General features: G+C 39.2%; 1 protein-coding gene across 8 annotated transcripts in view; it reads right to left on the reverse strand.

The window, feature by feature from the left end:
* Window positions 1-22,569, reverse strand: part of ATF7IP2 (activating transcription factor 7 interacting protein 2) — a 75,485-nt gene that overhangs the window by 1,731 nt on the left and 51,185 nt on the right. For 7 of the 8 annotated variants that reach the window (XM_021086649.1, XM_021086648.1, XM_021086651.1 and 4 more), the window contains 4 exons: window positions 18,857-18,930; window positions 17,397-17,458; window positions 16,347-16,422; window positions 625-710 (listed from right to left, as the gene is read on the reverse strand). In XM_021086649.1, the coding sequence (XP_020942308.1) occupies window positions 625-710; window positions 16,347-16,422; window positions 17,397-17,458; window positions 18,857-18,930 (298 nt within the window). The remainder of the gene's footprint in view (window positions 1-624; window positions 711-16,346; window positions 16,423-17,396; window positions 17,459-18,856; window positions 18,931-22,569) is intronic. The other variant, XM_021086650.1, reaches the window with a different exon arrangement.

A 22,569-nucleotide genomic window follows, 5' to 3' on the forward strand; every position in this document is an offset into this window, starting at 1 on the left:
GAATGGGTTAGGTCCAAGCCATTCTGAATAAATATTCCATCCCATTTCCAAACCATGCTCCTGAACACTGTGCTAATTTACATGAAAAGTGAGAGGGGGAGTTCCCGTCGTGGCGCAGTGGTTAACGAATCCGACTAGGAACCATGAGGTTGCAGGTTCGGTCCCTGCCCTTGCTCAGTGGGTTAATGATCCGGCGTTGCCGTGAGCTGTGGTGTAGGTTGCAGACGCGGCTCGGATCCCGCGTTGCTGTGGCTCTCGCGTAGGCCAGTGGCTATAGCTCCGATTCAACCCCTAGCCCGGGAACCTCCATATGCCGCGGGAGCGGCCCAAGAAATAGCAACAACAACAACAAAAAAGACAAAAGACAAAAAAAAAAAAAAAAGTGAGAGGGTATAAGAACACCCATCTCCATCCACCCTCATTGACAATGACTATTGCTCTTAAAAATCGTTTCCAATTTGTTGGATTAAAGAAATGTATTTAATTTCTATAGCTTCTGGAAAATTCAATTAGACTATTTTGAGTAAATAGACACACAATAACACATTTAAAAAAGCATATTAAGGGCATGGGCACCCCACTCCCCTGGGAATGGCTCCCTCACAGAGCATGTCATCTCTGTACCTGGGCTGCATTTTGTGCCACTGTGGTTGCCTCTTTTGAGACTGAAACAGCTTTCGTAGGTGACTCAAGGGTGGACACTGGAGTTTCTGTGAAAAACACAAGGTTTAAAAGTAAAATTTATCTGCAATGATCAATCTTGTAGCCTTTAAGCTGTAGTTTATGTCTTGAGTAGTAATTAGAGTTCAAGACCTAAAAGTATCAAATATAGAGACGTCTCTAACTTGACAAAAATTCCCCTCTTAAGGTAAACACCTAAGATGCAACTAGAAACTAGGAAAAACTACCCGTGGGAGAAGGATTCCTGCTCAGTAGTCTCGGGCAGATTCTGCTCTGTGGGGTCAGTGAGGATGTTTGCAAACACAGAGCCATTTACAAACCTCAAACTAAAACTCAGGCAGTTGAGGTATTTCTACTGTTGAGGTCCGTGGTGGCCTAGAGGGAATGAGACATAACCTGTGGACAGCCAAAAGGGAGGTGGGGAGATAGAAGGGTGAATGGAAGAAAGAGATGGTTAGAAGAAGAAAGAAAAGGAGGAAAACAGAGAAAATCATGTGAGGTGAGCAAGAAGATTTAGTAGTTACAAGTATGGTTTGAGAACGACTGGGGAATATTATGGGGAAGGTGAGAGAAAGGGCTCATGTTGCAAAAGCAGTAGGGCTGGGTAGCCAAAAATTTCACGTTTGGCCATATCTAATAAGCAGTAAAAACCACTTTAGATACACTGGGTGTGGTGATAAAACTTTAAAATATTCTATAAATCTACCCAAATAAAATTTATTTCTATTTTTCTTTTAACTGACAAGGATAATTAAGACTCTACTTGTGTTTCAATGTTAACTTATTAGTCACTTTATTTACTGGCATTAAAAAAAAAACCTTTTTAGAAGAGGTAAAAATTTTTTGGTTTTAACTAAGAGAATCTGTACAGCTTTTATAACTGGTTTAATTAATTTAAAACTAGAACTAGTTTTGTGAAATCATAATCTGCAGGTTAATCAATGTACAAGAACTGATACCAATAATCTTTAAATTTTCAAGTGAACAGTTTCATGCAAAAAAAAAATCTAATAGATATAGCTTTCATAACTAACTTTTCTTCTTTTAAGGTAGTAAGTCAGCAAGCCCTTAGCAACTAAAACAGGCTAAAACAGAAACTAACTCTATGATAAGAAGAGACAAAACGGGACTTTTATCCCAAATGAGTTAATGTTTATATTCTTTGTGTCATCAGTGTGTTGTAAATACTCTGCAGCTTTTATCCGTATGTTTATAGAAATGGTATTAGACCTTCCAGATCCTTTGCTTTAAGTATATGCACATGTAAACACATTCACTCATGTAAATATTTATATTATACACATGATTTTTAAAGTTTGTATTTTAAAATGAACTATTCAGATATAATTTACATACAATAAAATGTATCCATTTAAAATGTGTACTTCTTTGTGTTTTGACAAATGTGCAATTGTAAAACCATAACCAAAATCAAGACAGTGTTTTTATTACCCCCAATAGTGACCCTTTTTATGATACAGAACAAATCTGATTCCATACTGGATGTTTCTTTTTTTTATAAACTTTGTTCTCTATGGCTTTTGCTGTAAGTACTCTATAGGCTTTTTGCCTATAACCTGAAATACGCCCATTGTCAAGGCCCTGACCTTTAAAGGTGTGACGCTTGCCCCCTGACACAGTTGCGGGACAGAGATTGACAGCTGCCTTGTTGAAGGTTTACAGGAACATTGTGACCAGACCTATGTGGACAACAGCTGTGAGAACAAAGGATTCCAGCACCAAGAAGTTTGCAGCAATCAACCCCACCCTCTCTCCTTTTCATATAAAAGAAGCCTGAATTGTAACTCAGAGAGGATGGTCTTTTGGGACATTGGTCCATCATCTTCTCAGTCTTTTGGCTTTCTCTCTCTCTCTCTTTTTTTTTTTTTTTTTTTTTTTTGCTTTTTAGGGCTGTACCTGTACACATGGAAGTTCCCGGGCTAGAGGTCAAACAGGAGCTGCAACTGCTGGCCTAGGCCACAGCCACAGCACTGTGGGCTTTGAGCTGCATCTTCGACCTACACTGCACCTCACAGCAACACCGGATCCCCAACCCACTGAGTGAAACCAGGGATTGAATCTGCATCCTCATGGATACTACTGAAGGTTCGTTACTGCTGAGCCAGAATGGGAACTCCTGGATTTCTAAAGGTCACTCTTCCTTGCCCCAACGACCCATCTCTTGACTTAGTGGCCTGTTGTGCAGCAAGCAGTATAAACTTGGACCTGTTAACAAATTTTGATGTGCCAGCTAGGAGCCTTGCTGCTTGGAGCTCGCCCATCCCGGTTGGGAAATTTTGGGATAAGGCCCTACTAGCAGCTGCTGGAGCCAGTTGTCCTGAGGATCTTCCTTTCAAATTTCTCTGACGCAGCACCAGCTGCCTCAGCACTTGGCAGCTGGAGCAAGGAATCAACACCTGGCAGCTGACTGGCCTCAGACAGTAGGTAAATCACTCTGGGATGCACAGCTCGAGACTTTATTTCCTCCCTGTTTGGGGTTCTTTTACTCTGGAATAAGCCACTTTGTTTTGTGTTTGAGTAGGGCACCCTGTTAGTTGTGGACTTTCACCTGATTTTTGAACTTGTTTCTTTGGACACTAGTATTTGTATGCACCATCTGGGTTTTGTTTGTCTTGTATTTCTGTCTTTAAAAATTGAGAAATATTTCAGCTATCCCTAAAAAATGTCCTCTGGAGTATACTTTGGGATAAATGGACTGATGACAATTAAGAACCCATGACTAACAATTTTTTTTTTTTTTTTTAAAGGCCATACCTGTGGCATATGGAGGTTCCCAGGCTAGGGGTTGAATCACAGCTACTGCTGCTGGCCTACACCACAGCCAGAACAATGCAGGCTCTGCGCCTCGTCTATGACCTACATCACAGCTCACGGCAACGCCGGATCCTTAACCCACTGAGCAAGGCCAGGCAGGGATCGAACCTGACTCCTCATGGATCGAACCTGACTCCTCATGGATCCTACACGGGTTCATTAATCCCTGAGCCATGAAGGGAACTCCCGAAACAGAATTATTGTTACAATTATTGTAACAGCACTTGTTAGGATCTCCACAAGGGGTTTATGCAGGGTTATCCTGGGACCCTGCCCTGGGTACCATATGCTGTCACCCTTGCTTTGTGAATTACGTTGTTTGCTGTTACTGTGTCGTCTGTCTAGCCAAGGAGTCACACTGTGTGAGGGTTGACCTCATGGTTCCTGTGATATGCAAAACCAAACTTTAGGGTTTCTTTAGGGGTTTGTGTTCGTACTTTGGGTTTTACATTTTATTTTGCTTTGACACTGTTTTTCCATTTACAGCCAAATAAGTTTTGTGATGTTTAAAACTTTTACTGATGTCTAATGGAGGAAAGGAACAGTCTTTTTTTTCCTTTTTCTTTTTTTTTTTTTTTTTTTTTTTTGCATATGGAGGTTCCCAGGCTAGAGGTCAAATTGGAGCTGTAGCTGCTGCCTTGCACCACAGCCACAGCAACGTGGGATCTGAGCTGTGTCTGTGATCTACACCACAGCTCCTTAACCCACTGAGTGAGGCCATGGATTGAACTCAGGTCCTCATGGATACTGGGCAGGTTCGTTTCTGCTGAGCCACAATGGGAACGCTCAAGGAACAGAATCTTAGCTGAAAGTGGGGCACTGCCGGGAAAAAGACAAAGATTCCTTTTGGTTCCTAGAATCACCAAAGGCCCCAGCTCAGAATTCAGCCTGGTTGGTTGATGTCAAGGCAAAAAGGCATCCTTTTAATGGCTAGAGAAGACTGAGCACTCTTGATGGTTGTTTGGTGACCTCTGAGTGGCTCTACATAATCCTGCAATTAGAGCTATTCTGTGAACAAGTGAGGAAGAATGATGAAATCCTTTACGTGAAGGCACTTGTGCAATTACATCAAGGAAAATAAGGAAGGGAACGAGAGTGAGGACATGTTGCATCGAACCTTAACTCTTCTGGCGGAGCTGGGCTGTCCCTGCCTCCCATTCCCGTCCAGCCCCGATTCCTGACACTGGGGCTCAAGAAGTGGTCAGACTGGCTTCCCCTCCTCCTGGGGATCAATGAGAAAACCCTGTATTAGTTCCCATGGCACAGGGCAATTTCCCTCATACAGTTAATGCCATAGGGGGCCTAAGTGCAAATGGCCTGTAGGCTGGATTCCTAGAGATGACCTGCCACTCTTCATGGGCAGCAAAAAAAATCTGAACAAAATTCAAGAAATTCAGCAAAAAGCAAATGAAGACCCCCTCTGAATAGCTGGAAAAGATGTATCAGGCCACAGACATTAGAATGATCCTGAAGCCCCTGCAAATGGGCCAAGTGCCCTAGATATCAGGAGAACGCTGCAAAAAGTTGATGGCACATTTGGAATGGATCCTTCGCAGTTAATACTCATTGCTTTTAAGATAATTAACAGCAGAGAACAATGACAGAAGAAAGAAGATGCCACTTTTCTGGCAGTGGTCCTGGACTCCCAGCAGGTAAGTAACTCAGAGAGAGGTGAGCCGCCCCTGGGGAAGGAACACTGTGCTTACTGTAAGGAGCAAGGGCACTGGAAAAAAGACCGCCCCGGCTGAAACATTAGAAGGAAAACATTAAAAGATGGGGGTGTTCCATATGGTAGAAAGAGAGAAACACTGACGAATAAAGAGGCCAGGGGACTCCCTTAGACTTGAGACACCCAATTCCAATTTCCCCAGAGGAGCCCTGGATAATAACACTGATGCAGAGAATGAGCTGAGTGACTTTCTGATAGATACCAGCACAACATACTCTACGGTAAACACTAAGGGGGCACAGAAAACATCTCAATCCATCCTGGTTACTCGAAGTCTCTGGGAAGCATAAAACTGTTTGTTCTTACACCCTTTAGAATACCAACTAGGGGACCTCACCCTGAAACAATTTCTTATATATAGGCCAGAGTATCCAATCTCTCTCTGGCCAAGATCTCCTTTGTAAATTAAATGCCCACATAATTTTTCCACCAGGAACACGTGTTAAGGCTACAGATTTTGCTAAAGAAAACCCTGGAAAAGGAGATGGAGGTCTCCTTCTACCCCAGGACTACGAAAGGGTAAGACCAGAAATGTGGGCTGATGGCACCCCAGGGGAGGACCAAAAATGCATGGTCAACACAGGTCCCATTACAGAGGGATGCTGGGACACCTAATCTAAAACAATGTCCTTTGAGGCAAGAGGCCCAAAAGGGCATTCAGCCAATTCTCAAAAGTTTTTGAAAACAGGACTGATTAAACCATAAGGTCCCTGTACAACACTCCTATTCACCTTGTCAAAAAGCCAAACTCAGCAGATTGTCACTTTGTGCAAGACTTGAGGGCTATTAATGAAGTGGTCCAAGATTTACACCCTGTGGTGCCTAAGCCATGCACTTTGCTTACAACTATGCTGGTAGAAAACTGCTGGTTCTCAGTTTTGGACTTGATGACTTTTTTTTTCTTCCCCATTTTCCCATTGCAAAGAATCACAGAAGCTATTTGATTTTGAAAGGCAGGACCCCGAAACACAGGAAGTCCAACAGTATTGCTCAAGGATTTAAGATCTGCCCTGCCTTGTTTGAGGAAATGCTGTTGGAAACCTAACATTAGATCAAAGACTTTTACTCCCAATTTGCTCCAAATACCCATTACCAGAGAGATGCCACCTCACAATGGATTCACCAGGTTAAGGATGCAGCATTGTTTTCTGGTTATAGCTGTGGCATGGATTCGATCCCTGGCCTGGGAACGTCCGTGGGTTGTGGATGTGGTCAAAAAAGAAAAAAATAGTGTATAATGGGGCTTAACCTATAAGAGAGACTCTAGCAAATCACTCAGAATTGTATGGTTTGTACTAAAAATAATTGAGAGACTCAACACAGAGGAATGTGCCCCCCTGAGGACTGGCAAACAGAATTTACTCAAATGTCTTGAGCTGCAGGAAATTTCAGATCCCTGCTAGTGTTTGTGGACACTTTTTCAGGATGGGTGGAAACATGTATCTACTAAACAGAAAAAAGACTCTAAAAGTGGTTAAAGTCCTCCTTAAGGAAATTATTCCCCAGTTTGGATTGTCTAACACACTTCAAAGTGATAACAGGCCTGCTTTTGTCTCTAGCATAACCCAACAAGTATCTAAAGCACTGCACATTGACTGAAAAAAATGAATCATACATTAAAAAGAACATTGCTGGGGTTCCCGTCGTGGCACAGTGGAAATGAATCTGACGAGGAACCATGAAGTTGCAGGTTCGATCCCTGGCCTTGCTCAGTGGGTTAAGGATCTGGGTTACTGTGAGCTGTGGTGTAGGCCAGCAGCAACAGCTTTGATTAGACCCCTGGCCTGGGAACCTCCATATGCTGCAGGTGTGGCCTTAAAGAGACAAAAGACAATAAATAAATAAAAAGAACACTGCTAAAATATGTCAGGAGATTAATTTAACTTGAGATATTGGGATAAGGTCTTGCTAATTGCCCTGCTACAGATTTGAGGGGCTCCCAGAAACAAGCTTAAATTAAGTCCTTTGAAATGTTGCACGGTAGGCTATTCCAGGTGTCTGCCCAGGCAGGACAATCTGTAGATGTCTTAAAAGAGGGGGCAGTCAGCAACTATGTTAAGACTTCAGCACTATGCTTACTTCTGTTCATGCGTTTGCCTCCCATAGATCCACCTACCCAACTGAGGTGGTCCTTCACCCCGAGATCGAGTCCTCCTCAAAACCTAGCGAGAACAAGGACCTGGACATCAACTTGGCACTAAGTGGACAGGAGCCGCTGAGCACGCACTCCCATGTTAAATTAGCCCAGGGTGAGACTGCGGATTCACCACTCTCAAGTCAACACTCACTCCTCCAGAAATTGGACAGGACAGAGAAAAGCAGATTTAGTCTTGTGAGCCATTAGAAGATCTTTTTTTCTTTGATTTTTTTTTCTTTTTTCTTTTTGGCTGAATCCATAGCATGTGGAAGTTCCTGGGCCAGAAAAAGAACCTATGCCACAGTAGCGACCACTTCGGTGACAATCCCAGATCCTCAACTGACTGAATCATAAGAGAACTCCAGAAGGTTGTTTTTTTTTTTGATCTTTTTAAGGCCACACCTGTGGCATATGGAAGTTCCCAGGCTATGGGTGGAATCAGAGCTGCAGCTGCAGCTGCCAGGCTATATACCACAGCTGAAGCAACACAGGATCTGAGCTGCATCTGCAACTTACACCACAGCTCACAGCAAAAGCAGATCGGCTCCTCAACCCACTGAGTAAGGCCAGGGATCACACCTGTGCCCTCATGGATACTAGTCAGGTTCGTTACCACTGAGCCATGACGGGAACCCCCAGAAGTTTTTAAGTTGCTGTTTTAAACCAAGCCTCCTCCCAGGTAAGTAATGATGACTTTTGCTCTTCTATTTCACTACCCTGGTGATAGACACTTACTGGAAAAGACCACAGGGAGAAATACTGCCCCCACTCAGTAAAATAGTTGGCAGGATATAAAGAAAACACAGAGCAGAGCACCGTGGGCATCTCTATCCCAAGTGCTGGAGTTCAGGTATAATGTTCCAGCGCTTGTCTAAGTGTTGTGATAGGGCCCTGAAAAGTGGAGCCAAGGATGCCCAACCATGGACTCGGGAATCCTTCCAGTCCCAAGTCCATCAGTTCTATTCCATGATCACCCCCTCGTTGTCCCCGTTCATCAGAAAGTAGCCAGGGTGGTCATCACCCCTTTTCCCACAAGATTATGGAATGGACAGTAACAGTGGAAAATACTGCAATAGGGAAGAACAAATGATTTCTTTTACTTTATCCTTTCTATTCCATGGCTTTGGCTACAAGTTAAGAATGTTGTTTATAACCTGAGACATGCAAGACAGGCCATTCTCAAGACCCTGACCTTGAGGATGGCCTATGGGTATAATACTTTCCCATTTATGAGACAAGAATTTGCAGAAGAAAGAATGAAATTTGCCTTGTTGGAGCTTTATAGGAACTTTGTGACTGATCCTACATGGGCAGCTACAAGAACAAAGGATTCTAGCACCTAGAAGTTGGCAACAACCACACCCCCTCCCCTGTAGAGTATAAAAGAAGCCCCAATTCTCACTCAGAAAAGATGGTTCTTTGCAACACTGGTCCATCATCTTCTCAGTCTGCTGGCTTTCTGAAAAACGTCGCTACTCCTTGCCCCAACAACACATCTCTCCATTTATTGGCCTGTTGTGTGGCCAGCAGTATGAGCTTGGACTCAGTCAACTCCTCTCCCAGTGCAGGCCACAAGCCTGTCTTCACTAAAGATTAGATTGGCCTTTTCTAGAAATTGACATAAATCAAATCACACAGTATATAGAATTCTTTCACCCAGTGTTTTGTTGCATATGATAGTCTGTTCATTTTTATTATTGAGTATTACTTGGCTATATAGATATGATACGACCTATTCATCTGCTGATGAACATTTGGGCTGTTTCTAGTTTGGGGCTATTATGAATAAAGTTGCTATGAACATTTGTGTGCAAATCTTTGGATAGATGTAGGTTTTCATTTCTCTTGGGTAAACACATAAGAGTGGAGTAAGTCTGTTAAGTGTATAGTTAATGTTTTAAGAAACTGCCAAAACACCTCCAAAGTAGTTTTATCATTTTACATTCCTACCAACAAAACCTGAGAATTCCAGGCTGCTATACATCCTTACCAACACTTTGTATATTTTCAGTTGTTTTCATTTTAGCCATTTTAGTGGATGTGTTGTGGTATCTCATTATACCACAACAATGCTGAGGATGTCTTGTGTTTATTTGCCATCTCGGTATCTTCTCTAGTGAAGTGTCATCTACTTGCTTTGGGTTTAATTTATTCTTTTTATCCCAGCATCTTAAGGCAGAAGCTTAGATTGTTCATTTTAGACTTTCCATTTTTTTTCTAATATAAGCATTTAATGCTAGAAATTTGTAAGTACTGCTTTAGCCGAAGCCCTCAGATTTTGATATGCTGTGTTTTCATTTTTTGTTTTTGTTTTTTGTCTCTTGAGGGCCACACTCTCAGCATCTGGAGGTTCCCAGGCTAGGGGTTGAATCAGAGCTGGCCTACGCCACAGCAAAGCCAGATCTGAGCCGCATCTCCAACCTACACCTCAGCTCACAGCAATGCCGGATCTTTAACCCACTGAGTGAGGCCAGGGATGGAACCTACGTCCTCATGGATGCTAGTTAGATTCGTTTCCACTGAGCCACGACAGGAACTCCTGTTTGCATTTTCATTCAAGTTCAAAATATTTTTAAACTTTCCTTTTGATTTCTTCTTTGACTCATGTGTTATTTAGAAATGCAATGTTTAGTTTCCAAATATCTAGGTATTTCCCAAGTACCTTTTGTTACTGATTACTAATTAAACAATGTTGTGTCAGAGAACATACTCTGTATGATTACAGTCCTTTTAAAAACACTGAGACTAATTTTATGGTCCAGAACCCGATGTGTTTCAGAGTTCTCTAAATGTCAAGTAGGTTATGTTGGTTGATAGTGTTGCTTGGGCCTCTGTAACTTTACTAATTACATACTGTATCAATTACTGAGAAGGGAGTATTGGAAACTCCAAATATTTTTCTATTTATAATTTTGGTCCCATCAGTTTTTATAACTGAAATTCTGAAGTTATACTATTATATGCAAAAACATGTAGGGTTGTTTTGTCTTTCTGATGAGATGACTGCCTTATAGTTAGGAAACAGCCTTCTTTATCCCTGGTAATATTCCTTGTTCTAAAGTCTGTTTGATAATAATATAGTCATTCTAGCTTTCTTCCGATTACTGTTTGCATGTTTTTGCATGGTTTATATTCTTCCATCCTTTTAATTTTAACTTATTCAAATATTTAAAGTCCATCATGTAGTCACTACATAGTTGGGTCTTATTTTAACAGTGTCCGCTTTTTGAAGGGATATTTAGACCATCTGTACTTACTCTGTCAATATGGTCAAGTTTAAATCTACAGTCTTGCCTTTTCTCTATTTAGTGTCATTTGCTCTTTGGGTTTTTGGTGGCTTCTCTTGCATTGAGAATTTTTAAAATCCCTTTTTATCTCTATTATTGGTCTATTAGCTATACTTTGACTTAAAATATTGCTCCAGGGATTGCCACATGAATCTTGAATAGTCTATCCTCAAAAAACATTAGACTACTCATATCTCTTAAGACCCTGTACAAGAGCATACTTTTATTCCTTTGACCATCTTGTGCATTAGTGTCATACATTAGCTTCTATACAAACTATGACCTCTACAATATGGTGTTATATTCCTTTGTGTAGATCCACTTTTCATCTGATCTTTTCCCTTTGCTTGAAGAACTTTTTAATTTTTTTTGTTTTTGGCTGTGTGTGCAACACACACCATAGCAGTGACTACACTGGATCCTTAACTGCTAGGTCACCAGAGAACTCCAAAAAAATTCCTTTATTTTTTATAATGAAGATCTGCTGGCAACAAATTATGTTTATCTGAAAAAGTCTTATTAGCTTTCACTTTGGAAACACATATTAGCTGGATATAGAATTCTAGGTTGACGATTATTTTCCCCAGCCTTTTAATGAGACCATTTGATTTTCTTTTGCTTTGCATAGTTCTCATTGAGAAAACCGTTCATTCTTTGTTCTTTCCTGTCTTCTCTATATGTATCGTGTCTGATGGCTCTTAGGTTTTTTTCCTCTTAATCATTGCATCTTTAGGAATTGATTATGATGTGCCTTGATATGGTTTTCTTTGGATTTGTCCTATTTGGAACTTTTTTGAAGTTCATTTTGTGGGCTTATATTCTTCACTAAAATTGGAAAACTTTTGACCATATGTGTATGTTAAACCACATGAAATTGTTCCACAGTTCACTAAGGTCTGATTCCTTTTCCCCCAGTCCTTTTTTCTTTTCTTTTCATAATCTTTCTTTAATTTGGATCAATTTGGATAGTTTCTTGCCAAACTATCTGGTCAGGTACTATTTTTTCCAGTATACCAATTTGTTTTTCCTTCTTCAGTGTTTAATATGCTGTTTATTTCATTTGGTTCTATTTTATATCTTTTATTTCTCATAAGTTCCTGTTTTCCTTTCAATCTTTTAGGTATGTTTCTATCAGTTCTTTGAAAGTCCTTGTCTGTTAATTTTTTTTTTACTCAATGAATTTTATTATTTATAGTTGTACAACAATCACCACAACCCAATTTTATAGCATTTCTATCCCAAATCCCCAGCCCATCCCCCCACCCCCTAACCTGTCTCATTTGGAAACCATAAATTTTTGAAAGTCTGTATGAGTCAGTATCTGTGTGCAAGGAAGTTCATTGTGTCCTTTTTTTTAGATTCCACATGTAAGTGATAGCATATGATGTTGGTGTCTCCCTGTCTGACTGACTTCACTTAGTGTGATAATTTCTAGGTTCATCAATGTTGCTGCAAATTCTTTCTTTCCTTTTAGTGGCTGAGTAATATTCCATTGTGTATATGTACCACATCTTTATCCACTCCTCTGTCAATGGATATTTAGGTTGTTTCCATGCCTTAGCTATTGTATCTAGTGCTGCAATGAACATTGGAGTACATGTGTCTTTGCGAGTCATGGTTCTCTCTGGATAGATACCCAGGAGTGGGATTGCTGGATCAAATGGTAGTTTTATTTTCAATTTTCTGAGGAATCTCCATACTGTTTTCCACAGTAGTTGCAGCAATTTACATTCCCACCAAGAGTGTCATAGGGTTCCCTTTTCTCCACACCATCTCCAGCATTTATTGTTGGTAGACTTTTTGATGCTGGCCATTCTGGCTGGTGTAACGTGATAACTCATAGTGGTTTTGATTTGCACTTTTCTAATAATTAGTGATGTTCAACATCTTTTCATATTTTTTTGGAGACTTGTCTTTGGAGAATTGTCTGTTTAGATCTTCTGTCCATTTTTTTTGATGGGGTTGTTTTGTTTTTTTTGGTATTGAGCTATAGGAGGTGTTTATAAATTTTGGAGATTAATCACTTGTCAGTTGCTTCATTTGCAAATATTTTCCCCCATTCTGTGGGTTGCCTTTTTGTTTTGTTTAGGGTTTCCTTTGCTGCGCAGAAACATTTAAGTCCCAGTTGTTTATTTTTATTGTCATTGCTCTAGGAGGTAGGTCTGAGAAGATACTGCTGTGGTTTATGTCAGAGAGTGCTGGGCATATGTTTTCCTCTAAGTTCTATAGTATCTAGTCTTATATTGAGGTCTTTAATCCATTTTGAGTTTATTTTTGTGTATGGTGTTAGGAGTGTTCTAATTTCATTCTTTTACATGCGGCTGTCCAGTTTTCCCAGCACCACTTATTGAAGGGACTGTCTTTTCTCCACTGTATATTCTTGCCTCCTTTTTCATAGATTAGTTGGCTGTAGGTGCGTGGTTTTAATTCTGGGCTTTCTATCCTGTTCCACTGATCTGTAGAGTCCTTGTGCATTACTGCTGTCATCTGTCATTTCTAAGTTTGTTTCTTTTGACTGACTTTTCTTCTGGTTGTGGATTCCATTACTTTTCCTTATATCTTGAGTGGTTTTTTTTTTTTTTAATTGGATGATGAGCATTATGAATTTTACATGGTTGGGTGCTGAATTCTGTTGTCTTCTTTGAAGAGAAAGTAGGCTTTGTGTGATAAGCCACTGAGTTACTTCCAGTTCAGTTTGACCCTTTCAAAGCTTGTTTTTAGGTTTTATCAGGGCAAAGCTAGAGTTGCCTTTGCCCTAAGATGAGTTTACACCTAGGTAATCACTAAGAATCTGTCACTATGGCTGGTCATATCTGAAATATTTCCCAGTGCTGTTTGAGCTCTGGAATTTGTTTAGTATAAAGCTTCATGGTCATTCTTTGCCCATATTCCGAGTTCCATTCTGTGCATGTGTGGCTTAATACTTCAGCAAAGACCCAAGAGGACTCTTAATGCTAACCTCTTGGAGGTCTTTCTCAGAGTGGCTTCCTCATTTCTGATAGTACTCTTTCCCCTCACCCCAGTTGCCTCAGCCTCTCTGAATGCCAATCTGTCTCTTTACCTCAGCAAGACAACTATTGTCTGCTTAGGATCTCCATCACTGCACAACAGTCTAGGAAGAAAGCTGAGGCAGCCCAAAGGGCTCATCTCATTCATCTCCCTTCTCTCAGGGACTACAGTCATGTTCTCCAGTATATGAAAAATTTTTTCTTATATCCTATTTCTTATATCTTATTTAGTTTTCTAGTTTAGTTGTTTACTGCAGAAAAGTTAAGTCTGATCCCATTTACTCAATCATGACTACATGTATACTTTTATAACTTTTTTCTCATTATATTATTGACATGTTTACATCAACACACATACTTCTATGTTATTTTTAATGGGTGAATATTGTTGCACAATATTAAGTTCTGTGATTAATCCCTTATTTCTAGAAATTTAAGGGTTTCCAAAGTGTTATTTTTCATAAATAGTACTGTAATGAACATTTTCATATTTCCCCTATACTTTAGTATCTTCAGGTAACTATTCAAAGAATTTTGAGTCACAAGGCTTGTATATTTGTAAAATTTTGATACTGACAAAATATCTTCCAGAAAAATTAATTTACACTCCCATTCACAATATATGATCTTACATTTTTTGAAAAACTATTTAGAGGAAATTCTGGATTAATTAATCTGCATTAATTCCATTTTTTTCCTCAGAAAAGTATACTCTGTGCCAGGCACTGTGCTAAAAAGATGTAAGTATACAGATTACTAAAAGCATTAATGCTGCTGAAAAGAATTTCAAGCCCTTTTAGGAAGTCGGATATGTAAAGAAACAATTATAGAACCATGAAATAAAGCTATAATATAGGCATGCACAAAATACAATGAGTAACCAATTCTGCCTGGAAGGAACCATTCAGCCCAAGTGTCTAAACTTATATTGAAGGATGAAAAGTGAGGTCATCAGATGACCCTATGAAAGTACAAGAGGGAGAGCATTCCCGGAAAATAGATTAGCAGGTGTAGAGATGGCAAGGAGAGGATAGGTACTATCTACTAAAAAACAATTAAGGCACAAATAAGGACTTTGTAGAAGATAAAGCTAGAAAAGTTTTCAGGGTCTTAAGTCATTAAGAATTCTGTAAATCTTGGAGTTCCCGCTGGGGTGCAGTGGAAATGAATCCGACTAGGAACCATAAGGTTGTGGGTTTGATCCCTAGCCTCGCTCAGTGGGTTAAGGATCTAATGTTGCTGTGAGCTGTGGTGTAGGTCACAGATACGGCTTGGATCCTGCGTTGCTGTGGTTGTGGTGTAGACCGGCAGCTGTAGCTCTGATTCGACCCCCAGCCTGGAACCGCCAAATGTTGCGGGTGAGGCCCTACAGAGCAAACAAAAAATTCTGTAAATCTTGTTAAGGAATTGGGATTTTATCCTAAAGACAGAAACATAACTAGATTTGTATATAGGAAATAACATTTTAGTGGCAGCTTAGAAGACTCATTAAAAGCAGTAGTTTAGAGCAGAACCAACTGATATCCATGAGGATGCTGGTTTGATCCCTAGCCTTGCTCAGTGGATTAAAGATCCAGTGTTGATGTGAGCTGTGGTGTAGGTCATAGATGAGGCTTAAATGTGGCATTGCTGTGGCTGTGGTGTAGGCTGGCAGCTCCAGCTCCAATTCAACCCCTGGCCCTAGAACTTCCATATGCTGTGGGTATGGCCCTAAAAAAAAGAAAAAAAGAAAAAAAAAAGTGCCATAAACTTTCAAGTGCAATTATTTATTTATTTTTTGTCTTTTTAGGACCGTACCCACAGCATATGGAGGTTCCAAGGCTAGGGGTATAATCAGAGCTGTAGCTGCTGGCCTATGCCACAGCTGCATCAACACCAGATCCGAGCCACATCTGCAACCTACACTGCAGCTCATGGCAACACCGGATTCTTAATCCACTGAGCGAGGCCAGGGAATGAACCCAAAATCTCATGGTTCCTAGTCGGATTTGTTTCCACTGCACCACAACAGGAACTCCCAAGTGTAATTATTAAGATATAAAACCTTATAACTGTAACCAGCCCCAGAAGACTATATTTTACTTCTCTTTCTTTAAATCTGAGAAAGAGGGCACTGCTGTTACTCTCCCTTTACATTCTCATGTTATGCCCTGGCATCCTCTCACAGCCACTGCTGTTATGATTAAGGAAAAAAGGTATGTCTCACAAGCAGCCTCCAGCCACCCAGATGTCTTTCAGTGAATGAATGGATAAACTATTAAACATTCACACCATGGAATACTACTCAGCAATAAAAAGGGAATACTTAACAACTCGGACAACTTGTGGGGAAAATTACGCTAAGTGAAATAAGCCAATCTTAGAAGGATACATATTCTATCACATTTATATAACATTCATGAAATAAGATAATTATAATGGTGAGGAACAGATTAATGATTGCCAAGGTTTGGGGGCTGGGGGAAACCATCCCCCCTTCCCTTGCCCCCAAAAAAATCCTATAAAGGGGGTAGCATGAGAGAAACTTTTGGTGATAGAACAGTATAATTAGTGGTGGCAGTTACAGTAATCTACATATGTGATAAAACCGTATTAAGGCAATGAACATGCAAAAAACTTAATAGCAGGGTCAAATTATTTTGAGTTGTTACCCTTCCCTCTTTCTTTACCTGTGCTGCAGTTTGACAGGCCTTCTTTTGTCAGGTCAATCACAGAATCAAGTTTCTTCTCCATAGCCTGAAAAAGCTGTTTAAAAAAATGAGATTTTGCCTCAACAGAAAATCTTTTTAATTTTTTATTTTTGCTATTTAGGGCCACACCTGTGGCATATGGAAGTTCCCAGGCTAGGGGCTAAGTTGGAGCTGGAGCTGCTGGCCTACACCACTGCCACAGCAATGCAGGATCTGAGGTGCACCCTTGACCTATATGGCAGCTTACGACAACACCAGATCCTTAACCCACAGAGCAAGGCCAGGGATCGAACCCACACCCTCATGGATACTAACTAGGTTTGTAACCTGCTGAGCCACAATGGGAACTCCAGAAATGTTTTTTAAAAATCAAACATATGTCATTTAAAATGACCACTTAGAAGCTAGAGATTGAACATTCTATGTCTTATGGTTTAATTTAATTCTAATATGAAAGAGAAGCTCATGAAATATTGTATGATTTCTGAGAATATGACTAGGCAGAGTCTAAATGGTTAATTTGGAAATAAATATGGTTGTGAAATATGTTTATCATTAGCTATTTGCTTTTAAATGTTTAAGTTGGACTGGAACCTGGTTATACTAACTAGTTAGACATTAATTTATTTCTTTTTTTTTTTTTTTTGTCTTTTGTCTTGTGAGGGCCACACCCGCAGCATATGGAGGTCTGCAGGCTAGAGGTTGAATCAGAGCTGTAGCCGCTGGCCTATACCACAGCCACAGCAACGACAGATCCAAGCTGCATCTGTGACCTACACCACAACTCACGGCAACACCAGATCCTTAATCCACTGAGCAAGGCCAGGGATTGAACCTGTGACCTCGTGGATGTTAGTCAGATTCATTTCTACTGAACCATGATGGGAACTCCAGTCAGACATTAATTTCTTAGAGAATGAATCTCCCAAAGAATGAATGACAAGGATGACTCATCCAATATGTAGCAACACTGAAGTTCCTAGAACATATTCAAATCAACAACATTCAGAGACAATATTTAGTACCTACCATGGCTTCACTTTCAGCATCAGGGGAATCGTTAGAACATCCTAATGTACTTTTTCCAGTATCTGAAAGAAAATTATTAAAATAGGAACTTTGGACAAGTTTATTAACTAGTAAATATTTACAGACTTTATAATATACAAATGCTGAACAATAATAATGGAGATGCTAATTTACTATTATATAATCAAAAACGTAACTCAATTAATTTTACCTATTCCAAAGACCAATTAACAGGTCCCCAAAAAAGCAAAATTTAATTTCGGCTCGAAAAATTTTGTCCTTCTATATCTTTACAACTATATTAAGAACTTAAAAAAAAAACCTATCTGTAAATTTGAGGAAATAAACTTGGAAATGTGCATATTTTTAAATTCATAGTATCTTTTTAGACTAGACCACTTGAGATGGCTAAGGAGGATTCTTCATAGAATCAGTTAAAACCTTAGATAAATGATTAATATCCTTTAACTATGTGATTTACAATCTTTTTTTTTTTTTGTCTTTTTTTTGCTATTTCTTGGGCCGCTCCCGCGGCATATGGAGGTTCCCAGGCTAGGGGTTGAATCGGAGCTGTAGCCACCAGCCTATGCCAGAGCCACAGCAACGCTGGATCTGAGCCTCGTCTGCAACCTACACCACAGCTCACCACAATGCCGGATCGTTAACCCACTGAGCAAGGGCAGGGACCGAACCCACAACCCCATGGTTCCTAGTCGGATTCGTTAACCACTGTGCCACGACGGGAACCCCCCCTTTTTTTTTTGTTGTCTTTTTTTTGATTTACAATCTTAACAGCCCAAATCATGGGGAATATTAAGTAGCTACATAACTGGCAACAAAGCTTTGTGAAATTAAGATGCAAATTAAATTCTCTAGTACATAGTACAAATGAAAAGGAAATAGTACAAATGAAAAGGAAATTGGGAATTTTGAATGAGAAATTATGGGCCAACAAGATAGCTATTTTAAGAGAAAGGAAACTTATTGTAAATCTAAGGTTAAAGATTTTTACATAAGTGTTATTTAATGAAAGACTCTAAAGAGTAACAAAAGTATTATTTTTAGCAGTTTAAAAAAAAGATACAAAGGATTACCCAATTTTAAATCTTAAGTAGACTATAAGATAATGCAATAGGTAAAACAAAAAGACAAAAACTAAACCACCACTACCACAACCAAGGCCAGAGCAAGCAAGTAAAAATAATGAATATGAAAGTTAAGTAGTTCTATAATTTACAAAGCCATTAAACAGAGTAAAGAAACAAAAGGCCATAAACTAATAAATACAAGGTTAAAAAGAAACCTCAACTGTATTAAAGAATCACTGATTTATTCAGGTAATATTAATCACAGACACACAAAAAAACATTGAGAGCAGAAGTAATATTTTCTATTTTTAAACAAATACTGATTTGAGCCTTTCTAATTCGATAGGTCATATTTTTATCAACTTAAGATACCTGCTGAATTTGATGTAACTGGAGTTGTCAAATTAGGACTTTCCACAGAAATCAACACAACATCATCATCGTTACTAAAATGATAAAAACAAAGCAAAAATAAACTAAACATGCAATCAATGGTTAGCATTCTTCTGATTTAACATTTCATAACTGCTAGGTTTTAATCTAACAATTTGTGGGGATAGGGGAATGAAGATGATAAAACCAAAACACCAAGAAGCTCTGTTTAAATCACCAATTAATCACATGACTTAAAGTTCATGATATCCAATAACAACAGACCCTTAAAACTTAGTAGAGCAATGAGATCCTACTATACAGCACAGGGAACTATATCCAATCTTGTGGGATAGAACATGATGGAAGATCATGAGAAAAAAATGTGTATGTATATGTATGTATCACTGGGTCACTGCAGTACAGCAGAAACTGACAATATTATAAATCAATTACACTTTAAGAAAAAATTTTAAAAAACTTAGAGACCCATTTACAAACGAATCCCAATGTACAATCTCTAAGTATAGAATATACAATAAATGTAACAAATATGTAAGTTATTCTAGCACACATAATTGCTTTCATAAAAATGAAACAATATAACAAAAATAAACCCATTAAAACTGACTTAGAGATATAAAACTATAATAGATATTAAAAAATTAATTCTATCACTACTTTATCACTATAGTAGCAGTATTTACCACACATTTACTAAACTTAGGCAATGATGATAAATGATGCTAATTACAGTAACAGAATACTCAGAGTCAGAAGATTGTCTTCTGTTCCCACTTGATCCCAATTCCACTTTTTTGAGTCTGACATTTAATCAGAATTTTTGCTTGGAAAATCTTGACAAAACAAGGACCTACTGTATAGTACAGGGAACTATACTCAATATTTTGTAATAATCTATAAGGGAAAAGATTCTCAAAAAGGATATATATATATATATATATTATATATATATATAAATTGCTGTGCTGTATGCATGAAATTAACACGATATTGTAACTCAATTATATTTTAAAAAATTAATAGGAAGATTACACTTTCCAAGCCCCCAAAAGGTTTAACTGTCCTAATCCTGGTTTTTAAGATCCTTGAAAAAAATAACATTCTAGAAAGCACATACAAGTAGCCAACAAAAGAACAAATAGCCTAATGTGTATCTCTGCTGAGTTCCTACTTACAGGGAAAGAAAAGAGGGAAAGGAACCAAAATCAAGAAAATGTAAAAAAAGAAAATCCTGACACAAATTTCAGTAAACCCATAAATCTGCTATGTGAATTTTCTATACTGTTATAGATGTTAGTAATTTTTAGCTTTTGCATTTGGTCTATGACCAATTTTAAATTATTTCTGTATATGGTTTAAGAGACGAAGTTTACTTTTCCCCTCTGGTTATTCCAGCAACATTTGTTGAAGAGACTATCTCTTCCCCATTAAAATAACTTGGCATCTTTGTTGAAAGCCAATGTGCTATATGTATACTCTCTAATTTGTACATTGTTTTATATATTTGTCTTTATGCCCACACCATATTGTCTTTTTTTTTTTTTTTTAATCTCAGCACCTGTGGCATAGGAAGTTCCCTGGCTGCCTACCCACAGCCACACCAGATCCGAGCTGCATCTGCAACCAACAACTTAAGGCAACACTGGATCCTTAACCCACTGAGCGAGGCCAGGGATCGAACCTGCATGCTCACAGAGACAATGTCAAGGCCTTAACCTGCTTAGCCACAATAGGAACTCCCAACACCATATTGTCTCAATTACCAGCTTTATAGTAAGTCTTGAACTGAGGCAGTGTACGTCTTCATCTAGGTTTTCTGCATTTCACAAGGTTTTGATCAGTTACTTTCTATAGAAAAGGATGCCAGGATTTGAATTAAAGCTGCATTAAATATACAGAACAATTGTGGTGAAGTAACACTGAAGCCAGAAAGATAAGGCCAGGCCCAAGAACAGCCCCCTCATGTATAGGCATCAGGCAGAAGGCAAAGGCACATCCTTGTTCTGCACTTCATGAGGCATGGAAGAGTGACATTTAAAACATCCACTTTGTAACATCTGAACAAGAAACTGACCATGAAAACCCTGGCACATGTACTTCAAGGCAGGAAATAGAGAGGCTTTGGGTTAACCTGCTGCAACGGGTTTCATGCTGACCCTTTGAGATAAACTACTATCTGGATGAGTCCTGATTGGGGGAAGGACAGAAGCAACCTGCCAGTCCCCACATTCTGTGGACAAGGGGATTTCCCAGCCATCCTCTAGTAACCTTGGGCTCATTGTAATCTCATTATAATACCATTAGCACTGCGCTTTTGACCTCTCCTCTGTGGTTTCATTCAGGTGCTCACAGGAAAGTTTCAAAACGGTGGCTTGTGAGGTCCAAATAAGGAATTGCAGATGATCTGATCACAAGGGAGGGAAAAGAGGGGTCATCCTCATCCGAACAGCAGATCAACCCCATATTAACAATCTAAGGTACCCCTATTGTGCACAACTCACTCTGCGAGTTCGACTGCGTGCTCTCCCTCACTTACTGTGCTTCTAATAAACGCTGTACTTGCTTTGCAAATCTTAGTCTCTCTGTTCAATTCTTTCCTCCATGAAGACCAGAACTGAGGTCCTCTTGCCGGCCAAAATCAACATTAACAACGGATTTTCTGATTTGCAAACATGGTATATCTCACCATATGTTTTTGTCTCCTTTAATTTCTCTCGGCAGTATTTTGCACTTTTAAAAATTATTATTTTTAGAGCACTTTTAGGTATATAGGAAAGTTGAGTGGAAAGTTCAGTTTTCCCACATACAACCTCCCACAAAATCCTGTACCCCAGTGATACTCTTGCTATAACTGATGAAACTACACTGACAACATCATTATCCTCAAAGTCCATATTTACAATATGTTCATTCTTAGTGCTGAGACAGTCTATGGATTTTGACAAATGTATGACATATATCCCCCATCACAGTATACTAAAAAACAGTTCTGCTGCCCTAAAAATCCCCAGTGCTCTGCCTATTCGTCCCTCCCACTAACCTCTGGCAACATTCAATCTTTTTCTTATCTCCATAGTTTTGTCTTTTCTGAAATGTCACAGTCGAAATCAGACAGTTATATAGCCTTTCAGCTTGGCTTCTTTCACTTGGTAATGTGCATTTAAGCTTCTTCCATGTCTTTTCATAGCCTGATAGCTCATTTCTTTTTCAGCACTAAACAGTATTCCATTGTCTGAAAGTAGCCATTTATCTGTTCATTTACTGAAGGACATCCCGGTTGCATCCAAGTTTTGCCAGCTCTGAATAAAACTACATTTTACATGATTCCATTTTCTCTCCTTTCTAAACACATTATACTTCTGCTTTTAGTGGGTGCCCTAGAGTTTGCAATATACTTTTACAACTAATCCAAATCAATTTTCAAAGAATGCTACACTGCTTCACTAGTACAAGTACCTTAGAACAACAAACTATCCCTAATTCCTCCTACCCATTCTTTGAATCATTGATGTCATTCATTTCCCTTATAGAAGTGTATAAGCATGCCCAAGCACACAAAAGCATAATCAAATATATTGTTGCTATTTCTTTGAACAGACTCTTGTTGGTTAAATAAATTAATAAGAAAAACAAGAGTTCCCGTTGTGGCACAGCAGAGACGAATCTGACTAGGAACCATGAGGTTGTGG

The sequence above is a fragment of the Sus scrofa genome, chromosome 3 (assembly GCF_000003025.6).
Source record: "Sus scrofa isolate TJ Tabasco breed Duroc chromosome 3, Sscrofa11.1, whole genome shotgun sequence".
Taxonomy (NCBI): domain Eukaryota; kingdom Metazoa; phylum Chordata; class Mammalia; order Artiodactyla; family Suidae; genus Sus; species Sus scrofa.